This window comes from Gallinula chloropus (genome assembly GCF_964237585.1).
Source record: "Gallinula chloropus genome assembly, chromosome: Z".
Lineage (NCBI taxonomy): Eukaryota > Metazoa > Chordata > Aves > Gruiformes > Rallidae > Gallinula > Gallinula chloropus.
The window spans coordinates 62,395,270-62,405,122 of NC_140089.1; the positions used below are offsets into that span (position 1 = coordinate 62,395,270).

The 9,853-nt window shown below is 42.3% G+C and overlaps 1 protein-coding gene across 1 annotated transcript; it reads left to right on the top strand.

The window, feature by feature from the left end:
- The first annotated feature begins 574 nt into the window (after positions 1-574).
- Positions 575-5,591, top strand: NSA2 (NSA2 ribosome biogenesis factor). Its single transcript, XM_084279003.1, has 6 exons — positions 575-648; positions 860-1,047; positions 2,742-2,892; positions 3,199-3,378; positions 4,459-4,651; positions 5,313-5,591. The coding sequence occupies exons 1-6, from the start codon at positions 646-648 to the stop codon at positions 5,378-5,380; spliced, it is 783 nt and encodes a 260-aa protein (XP_084135129.1). The 5' UTR covers positions 575-645; the 3' UTR covers positions 5,381-5,591.
- The last annotated feature ends 4,262 nt before the right edge of the window (positions 5,592-9,853 follow it).

A 9,853-nucleotide genomic window follows, 5' to 3' on the forward strand; every position in this document is an offset into this window, starting at 1 on the left:
GGGTGACTTTTGCACCAGGAGAGACTTGACCACAGGCTCACTCCCGCCCCCTCCTTTGACGAGCCAAACACCCGTCTCCCCGAGCTGCCGCGGCACTTTGCTGACCGGGCGAGCAGGACGGAGCGCTGCCCCCACGCTGCCCGTTGCGAGCCGGCCGCTGACAGTCCGCACTGCCCTGCCTGCCGCGTTACGAACCCCTCAGATGTCACTCCCCGGGCCCCGCCGCTCCCCTCTACCGCCAGACGAAGAGCTTTAACGAGACCGAGCCCGGGCTTGCGCCGCAGGCTCGGTCCCCACCGCGGCAGCTGCCATACCACCGGAAGGGGCCCTGCTTCTTCCTTTCCCCGCCGGCCCCGACACACAAGCACGCTCCGGCCTCGGCCTGACCTGACAGACTCAGGGAGCAAAAAAACTGCCGCTCAGACCTCCGCTCCTCTGTTTTCCCCCTCTTCTCGGCCGTGCCGAGTGGGCGGACAGCCCTCCGGGGACGCGGGCCTCCGCCTCCCCGCCAGAAGGAACCAAAGCGCCGCGGGGAAGCGTTTCCGGCCGGGGCCCTTTCGCGGCGCGGTCGGCCTTTTCGCAGCAGGGGAAGCTGGGCGGCGGAGGGTCCGGCGAGGAGCGGAGAGACGCCGCGCGGACGCCGCCATGGTGGGAGTCGGGACGGCGGAGCGGGACGGGTCGGGCAGGGCGGGATACGGGGCGGGGAGGGGCGAAGGGGGCCGAGCGGGCCCCGGCGCCCCGCAGTGAGGGTGCCGTCGTCAAGCCACGGGCCGCTCGCCGCGTGTCCCGGGGGCGCCAGCCGCAGCCGGCCGGTTCTCGGGCGCCGGCCCCCGCTCACCGCGCTGCTTTGTGCCCACAGCCGCAGAACGAGTACATCGAGCTGCACCGCAAGCGCTATGGGTACCGCCTGGACTACCACGAGAAGAAGAGGAAGAAGGAGGGCCGCGAAGCTCACGAGCGGTCGCGGAAGGCCAAGAAGATGATCGGGCTGAAGGCCAAGCTCTACCACAAGCAGCGGCACGCCGAGAAGATACAGATGAAAAAGACGTGAGTACCCGTTCTCTGGCGCCGGCCTGACAGCTGGCCTGCGTGGCTTGGCTCAGGCGTTATGCTTTTAGATAGGGCTCAGGCTGTAGCTTAAAGTGGGTTTCACTGCAGCGAATGTACCTCTGATTTCGTCGCTTCCCAGTGGCTCTTCACAGTTCCACCTCTAAAAGCACTCATTAAGATCAGCGTCAATCAGCAAGAGCAGTGATTCATGTAATTATGCAGAAACTGCGAGCGCATTTACTCAGGGCTTTTACAGCGACTGCTGTATTGGGGCAGCAAGAGACAGCAGGCGGTTTTTAGACCGTGTTAGTAGATGAAGAAGAGTAACGAGCCAGCAGTGTGCCCTGATGGCCAGGAGAGCCAATGGGATCCTGGGGTGCATCAGGAGGAGTGTGGCCAGCAGGTCAAAGGAGGTGATCCTCCCCCTCTACTCTGTCCTGGTCAGGCCCCACCTGGAGTATTGTGTCCAGTTCTGGGCTCCCTGGGATAAAACAGACAGGGATGTCCTGGAGAGAGGCCAGAGAAGGGCTACAAAGATGATTAAGGGGCTGGAGCATCGCCCCTAGGAGGAAAGGCTGAGTGAGTTGGGACTGTTCAGCATTGAGAAAAGACAGTTAAGAGGGAATCTTATTAATGTTTATAAAGACCTTCAGTGTGGGACACGGGGAAATGTCCAGCCCCTTTTCAGTGGTCTGTGGAGACAGGACAAGGGGCAATGGCTGCAAGTTGGAGCACAGGAGGTTCCGCACCAACATGTGGAACAACTTTTTTCCAGTGAGGGTGACAGAGCACTGGCACAGGCATCCCAAAGGGGTTGTGGAGTCTCCTTCTCTGGAGATATTCAAGACCCATCTGAACACCTACCTGTGCAACCTGTCCTAGGGAGCCTGCTTTAGCGGGGGGGTTGGACCCAATGATCTCTGGAGGTCCCTTCCAACTTCTACAATTCTGTGAATCTGTGAACATACAGAGCGCTTGAGCAGAATGTGAGGTGTGTCTTTCAGGATAAATTACAATATCAACCATAGAGGAGCAGAAGTGTTGTGAAAGTTTTCTCTGTTGTCCAGAAATTGAAACCAAAGCTACTAATAATATTCTTTATTGGTACTGAATTTAGTATCTATCCACCCTCTTTTTGTTGATTTCAACTGTAGATGGTTATTTTCCACTGTTACTTGTATAGGTATTTGTTTTCTTAACTACTTTGTGGGGTCCCATTTTTTTCCTCACTAAACAGCCTCAAAAATAATGAGAAACAACCTGTTTTGTGCACGTTCCTCGGATTTGTAGGCATTGCTATCATATCTCAGAGTAGTAGTAATAGTATGTTAGTTGGTGTTCTGAGGGTTTGTTTTTGTTTTTTTTTTTTCCCCAGAGAGGAAAGCTACTCTGTCACAGAGTCCCTGACTGCCTGTTTTAAGTCATTCAGAAATTCCTTAATGAGGTGTATGTCTCGTGGCCCTGTATCAGTGGGATCTGACAAGCTTTTCTGCACTGTACAGTCTATCATTAATGTCATTAAGTGAAATTACTAGTTTTCCTTGAAAATTACTTAGGATTATTCTTTAAATATGTACTTGTTTACAAATATTTCTGAAAAGAAAATTTAGAGCAGACACAAACTAAGTTAAAAGAATCTATCTAAAAATGAGCTTGCCCCCCATCTTAATCCTGGCTTTCTTTCCTTGCAGCATTAAAATGCATGAAAAGAGAAATACGAAGCAAAAGAATGACGAAAAGACGCCTAAAGGAGCTGTGCCAGCATACTTGCTGGACAGAGAGGGACAGTCCCGGGCTAAAGTACTCTCTAACATGATCAAGCAGAAAAGAAAAGAAAAAGCTGTGAGTAACCATTAAAATTCAGATCAAGTTACTTGTGACAGTGACTGTTTTGTCTTGCTTATGCTTAGGTCTGTGAAAACCTACAAAGTCTAAATGAAGCTTGAAACCTCGAGCAATCTAGGACAAAGATAGATAGGCAGTATCTGGATTTTCATCATTTCAAAGACTAATTGAAATAAGTAGTATGAGTTGTATAAAAAGTATAGTCTACTGCTATTCTTTTGGGAAAATGTATGTTTTGGTTTTTCCCCTTTCATTTAGCAACGTATAAGACTACTGAGTGTTTTTTCTCTCCACACTTTCTAGGGGAAATGGGAGGTTCCTGTGCCAAAGGTCCGTGCACAAGGAGAGACAGAAGTTCTAAAAGTGATTCGTACTGGAAAAAGAAAGAAGAAGGCCTGGAAGAGAATGGTTACAAAAGTTTGTTTTGTTGGAGATGGCTTTACTAGGAAGCCGCCTAAATACGAGCGATTCATCCGCCCAATGGTAATGTTCCTGAGCCTTAAAGAGCGTTTAAGTAGTCATTCTTTTGACTTTCTGCTTTGTGTTTTTGTGGTGAGGAAACTTTTTAATATGACAGTGTACTTGGTTACTATTAGGTGTAGAACACTTAGTTTCCTAGCAGAAATCTGAACTTGAATAGCCTGAGGGTGGGGAGATACCCCTACAGCCAGTTGTGCTGAAATGAAATACCTGCCACCAAGTTAAAGCTATTCTTAGGCAGAGGCACTTTGCGTAGCTTTTGAAATTAGGGCTGCCTTTTTCAAGCTGCTGTGCTTCTGGGAGCTGCAGAGGCCAGCTCTGCACTAGGACTCCAGAACTCCCTCCTCCTGGCTTGTTAAGTAAGCTTGAAGCACAGTTGTCATCATGTGCAAGGGAAGTGCTGTGCCTCGAGCCTGACCTTTCTTTCACACCTGCAGGAACCATGCCTGAGCTGTAGCAGCCTAGCACAGGAGGAAAACTTCAGTTCACCAAGATACTGTAGTGTTCTTGTAAATACATGTTCCTGCTTCCTCACAGGAATCACTGGGGTTGCTGTGCAGACTGCCTGTTAGATCTTACCTCATTACTAGTTTGATAGTCACCTTACATGGAAGTCTTGGGTAGATTTTTATTGACACAGAAAAGTCTATGGTACTTAAGAGTAAAGTACTCTTTATGAAGCACAGGTTGCTAGACAAAGTTCTATAAGAGATGGGCATTTTATAGTATGTGAAAGGTTGTTCAGTTTTACAGTAAGAAGAAAATTCTAGTCTTAAACATACTACCATAAATGCTTCATTTCTTCCTGGGACAGAAGCCATCTGAAATAGCAAGTATTATTCTTGTACTATTAAAAATTGGCATCCTGGAAATATATGTGGAAAGGTTTATCTTGTCCTTTATCAGGTTTTTAAACAAATCTGATATTCTACAGTAGGCAGATAGCATTCTGTATTCTAATCTGTTCTCTTCCCAGTCTCTCAAAACATAAACCTGAGGACATAATGCTTAAAGTATTAAACAAGGTAAGTCATGAATGCTTAAATCAAGTATTAACTCGTTCTAATACTCCTTATGCAACAGGGCTTACGTTTCAAGAAGGCACACGTGACCCATCCAGAACTCAAAGCTACATTTTGCCTACCTATCCTCGGCGTAAAAAAGAATCCTTCTTCTCCTTTGTACACAACGCTGGGTGTAATCACCAAAGGTACCGTCATTGAGGTGAATGTGAGCGAGCTTGGCCTTGTGACACAAGGAGGCAAAGTTATCTGGGGTAAGTAGTCAAACTAGCTATATACTGTAGAAGTACTGTAAAAACTTTCAGGTTTTCATTGCCTGATATATTACTAAGACCACATCCTTTAGTTATAATTGAACATTTAACATAACCCCTGGTTAGGTTCAGGCAGTAGCAGAATCTACTACTGGGCAACTCTGAAAGTGCAAGCTTTAATTTCAATCTTAGGCTTTCTGTTCACACACTCAGAATCCCATTAGGTGATGTACAGAACAACGTACTTGCTTGCCTCTGTCTCACATTAAGCAGTGCTGCAAGTCCATAAAGACCACATGAACTATGAACAATTATATTGTGGTTGCAGTGTAAGTTCTGTGTAGAAGTATCTTCATAGAATCAGGCTGACTTCATTTTTAGAAGGGGATGATTTGGACTGTAAGAACCTACAATTTTTTTTTTTTTTTTAAAGCAGACCTCAAAATGATCCATTTATATAAAAGTCTGAATAAAATTTTGAGATAATATAAGCTTACAGCTCAGCAGAAGGTAGATTTGTATTTCAAAATTAATTTCAATTTTGGAACAGGATTTGCCTGTAAAGCTACTTGTGGATTAAATTTACAAACATAGAAGAGTCTCGTTTATTATATAAACTACTTGAAGCTTTTGTAGACATTTATTTCCCTCTTCTCTTTAGGAAAATATGCACAAGTAACAAACAATCCAGAAAATGATGGCTGTATCAACGCAGTTCTACTTGTTTAAGTTGCATTTGATACTAAGCATTGGACATGGGCTCCTGCGAAAATCACAGCAGTTCCAACCAGTCTGCAAGATCTCTGAAGGCTTGAGCCATTCAGGATTGACCTCACAAGCTGGTGAGGAACTTTTAACATGCCAGAAACAACTGTTCAGGTTTTTATGTTTATTATATTGCTGAGCTGAACACTGTCCAAATAAAGTGATTCCATTTTCATGTTTGGTGATGTTGTGGATTTGATCTAAACCTTCTTGGTGTTTTCACTGGCTCTCATATATTTTATAAATACTTAAATTCATCTCACACTTGTTGTGATATGAAATACAGCCCATGATGGCAGACTGTAAATAGCTAGAGGTACAGAGGAACACACCAACTTGTATTCTGCTTCTGGGAAAGCCAAACAGCTGGAAGAATGCAGCTAGAATCTTACTGCACACTGACACTCATGCTTGTCCCTACAGAAGCACAGGCTTGAGAACACATTAGCAGCACAGGGATACAGGGGTGGGGGTGTAACTAGGAGGGTGGGCGTTTCCCCTCTTCCACTCCCATGACCACGTTAATGGAAGGAGTAAGAGCTGGGGAGCCAGCACTGTAGTTCCTGGCACAAGACGACGTTTCAGAGGTTTAAATTTATGATGTTGGAGGGCTTAAGATGTGAAACTTCTGACTGGTATGGCAAGTATGATACTGTAACTAGTTTTAGCTATTTTGGTAGCTTTAAGAAACATTCAAGAAAAACAAAGTTCACGAGCATCAACTAACAAAATATATTTAGCTTGCATCCTTGAAATACAAGAAAGAAAAGCTGCTTCTAAACTGGAGGCATTCAGTGTTTTAGATAACTGCACTACTCATCTTCTAGTTGAGAATTTGATAGTAAACCTAGCACAATCTATCACTAACAGCATTTTGCTTTTGTACCAGACTTTTTGATGGAAGCAGTACCTTTAACAAAACCCACCAAGGTCATCTTTTACATTATGTTTTGTTTAAATCATTGCCCTGTTCTAGACTTGGTAACTTACTGGGATTTTTACTTCTTTGTGTAGTGGCAAGTGACTTGAAATTGAGAGGGTAACAAGCCAGTAGGTAGTTTTCTTAGAGGAGAGGACATCTTAAAAGGAAGCTTGTCTGTTTGACATTCTGGTTGTTCCCCATTGCTGCATCTTAACAAAAAGCCATGAACAGAATACTTTCTTTTCCTACAGGTGTCACAAGAACATTACTACATATTGTGCTATAAATACATGACTTCTTGACATTTTGCTTTCAAGACACTTTAAAATACCACTCTATGGGGAGTGCATTACAGCATATGTAGGTGGCTTGCCTGTAACTGTGTTAAGAACTTACAAGTCTACATCACCTTGCATAGCTGGTGTAAAGAACAGAATGCATGTTCACACTCAGAGCAACTGAGTCTGTAGCTTTTGGGTTGTTTTTGTTTTTACAAGAGCAATACATAAGTTAGTTATGTGCAGGAAATTGTTTTGATTGATGAAAGATTTTTCAATTTTTAATATTTGAGCTTTTGAAAGTCCTTGGTAGATTGTAAAATTATGCTAGTTCTAATGAACTGAACCACTTTAAAATACAGCTCCTGTATAGTAGAAAGGACTTAAATACTGAAAAAAACCTCAAGAAAAAGGTAATCACAAAATAGAAGTTTAATTACTACTTCAAAACATTTCAAAAGCAGCCAAGACAGTAATATGAAAAGGAAAAACTAACACTTTAACAAGACTATAATATTCTAGCACAGTAACACATCCTTAAAATTTATTAACACATTATCACTACCTTAGAACACATCTAACACAATTGTGAAAATAAATCTAGAAGCATATCCCCTTCAAAGTTTTAGAATGGTCACTTAAAGCAGAGAAGTTGAAACTCACACCTGTTTGTTGCTATGTTTAACTTAGTGGCTGATGGTATTGTAGATGATTACAAACATCTACAAATGGAATGGTACTAAAAAAGCAATAAATCAGGGTCAGACATCTTCAAATAAAAGAGCTTTTAAAGACAGACATGTATACATTTTTGTGCAGAGGGCTATGAAACACAACAACTGCAAACAAGAACTCTGCATGAAATAAAAGCAGACCAAAAGAGAATGTGGAAGCAGCAAAGCAAATGATGTTAAAAATTAACAAGCAGTACAACAGTCATTTGGACAAGTCTTGGATTCAGATACAAAACCATTTACCATTTAAATGTAAGGCTGAAGTCACATACTAATGTTCTTTAAACTCTATTCCTAGACTGAAGCACAAAAATAATACTGCTTGCTTTCACTGTACGCATGTACTTCCACAGCATGTTTTAATAGCATCTGGTACAAACCTACATAAAGTTGATGTTTTAATCACTGGTTGCTGGTGCAGTAAGATCTTGAGAATTCTTTAAGTGTTTGGTAATAATAACAGTTAACAGATCAAAAAAATCATCCAGTCCTAAAAAACACTGGCTTTCTCCAAGTGAAACACATCAGTCAATGCATTGTCACACATACGCATTAATGTAATAGAGGGTATAGGCTAATTAATAGACTGCTATTCCAATGGGTCAGTCAGTACTATTACTCAGTATTTTTGCTACTCCATATTTACTGCAAGACAATTGATGCCAAAGAGGTTGCTATAAACTGTGCTCTTTAGTTCAAAGTACTGCTGCAACAACGAGAACAATGTCCAGTTTTCAAATCTACTGGTTATCAGAATTGCCACCAGTCTGTTCATAACAGTCTGGCCATCAGCAGCTGTCTTACATACCCCAGATTTAGAGAGCTGTCTACTTGAGTACACTTAAAGGTGTGGATTTAAGTTCAGTATTTAAAAGTGACTCACTGAAATGAGTTCACAGATCTGATCTCAGTAGAAACCAAGACTGAGATAATCTAATAGCCCTGTTGTAATAGTTATATATTCAATACACAAATGTCTTAAAGATACTAGATTGAAATATGTTCCAACTTAGCTATAAAAAGTAAAATCCAAATGAGAGACATGATGTTTTCCAAACTCATAGGGAGTAGAAGTGAGATGTATGTACCAAAACCCTACCTAGAGACAACAGAAGTAACTGGAACTCACTTTCCAAAAGCGAAATAATCCTTAACTTTTTGACAATGTATGCATTTGTATCAAACCAAGCATTCAGTGAATTAATCTTTAGTAAGGCTTGCTCTCAAACTGGAAGATGAGTCAGAATAGACCTGTATACAACCCCCCTGTAAGCCACCAGCCCTCACAGATACCAAATTCTTAGCAACACAATGGACGTGTTTTGTAGCCACTTTTTCTTTTGCACACTAAATCTTAGCATTATAGAAGCCATACAGGTCATCACAGAAGTTTTGTCTTATGTGCTTTATAGAAAACACTTGTTTTTTGAAATGCCTACAGTTCACTTAAATTATAAACAATCATGAAATATCTTTAAATTTGTCAGTCATGGAATTCATAAGGAGTACCTATAAGTACAGTAATAGGAAGTTATAGCTATATACAGTAGTTAAAGAAACCTAGATTTCGCTGAGTAATCGCATACCACCTGAACCTAAAGTTTAGGTAATGCAGATTTCTTAAAACCAGCTGTTTTATTTTTCTTCTGTAAGCTGTTCTCAAGAGATTAAAAAGAAGCACGGTACTTAAGCTATAAGAAGTGCTATTAATGTACCTTACACAGTTACAGTATCTTACAAATACAGTTAAAGTCTGTAAGCATAAAATCCCAAACCAAATTCTTACATTAACTTTTATCCCCCTAGAAAGCTAAGACAGCACTGCAACTATTTAAGTGAATCATGAACTCAAGAGTCCTACACAGCAGTTTCCAGATGCCAGCAATTTATAGACACTATGGGGAACTACTAGTTCACTCAACCTAGAAAAAGTGTGTAGCAGGACAAATAGTGGTGTGATTTCCTGGTCTTGGAACCATTGTTCTGTCCGATTTCTGGGTTTAACCCATTATGAAAGGACTCACTGAAACAAATATAAACTAAGCAGTAACTTCCTATCAGAGAATACAAGGTTTTCCAGGAGAAAATCTGAAGGGAAACATGAAACACCTGCTCTTATTTCTGTTTGCATAGAGCAAAGTTTGCTCAGAGCTTTCAAGAAAAGCTGTGAACTGAGAAGCTATCATCAAGTTAGGAAAAGAAAGTGGGAGTCAGACATGTTTGCAAGCAATCACTAAAAGCACAGAAGTCTGTCAAACATTGCATTTGCTGTAACACCCACCAATACTCACACAAACCAATGTCAGCCACCTGAAATGGCAGCACTCAAAGCAGTCAGACCTGGCAGATACAACACTTCAAGGGTCACTCAGCATCAACTGAGCCTTTGGAAAACAAAGCACCACTTCCATTCTGACCAAAACAAGATCCTACGCTGACATACTGTTTTCCTGGAAGGTAGGTAACAAGTAGTCAGGAAGGCAGTTCAAACAACTCCAGGTAC

What these genes read in the sequence shown, in the direction of transcription:
- NSA2 (XM_084279003.1), top strand. An exon ending in AAGATACAGATGAAAAAGAC is followed by an intron (nt 1,048 to 2,741) that starts GTGAGTACCCGT and finishes CTTTCCTTGCAG; the next exon opens with CATTAAAATGCATGAAAAGA. An exon ending in AGAAAAGAAAAGAAAAAGCT is followed by an intron (nt 2,893 to 3,198) that starts GTGAGTAACCAT and finishes CACACTTTCTAG; the next exon opens with GGGAAATGGGAGGTTCCTGT.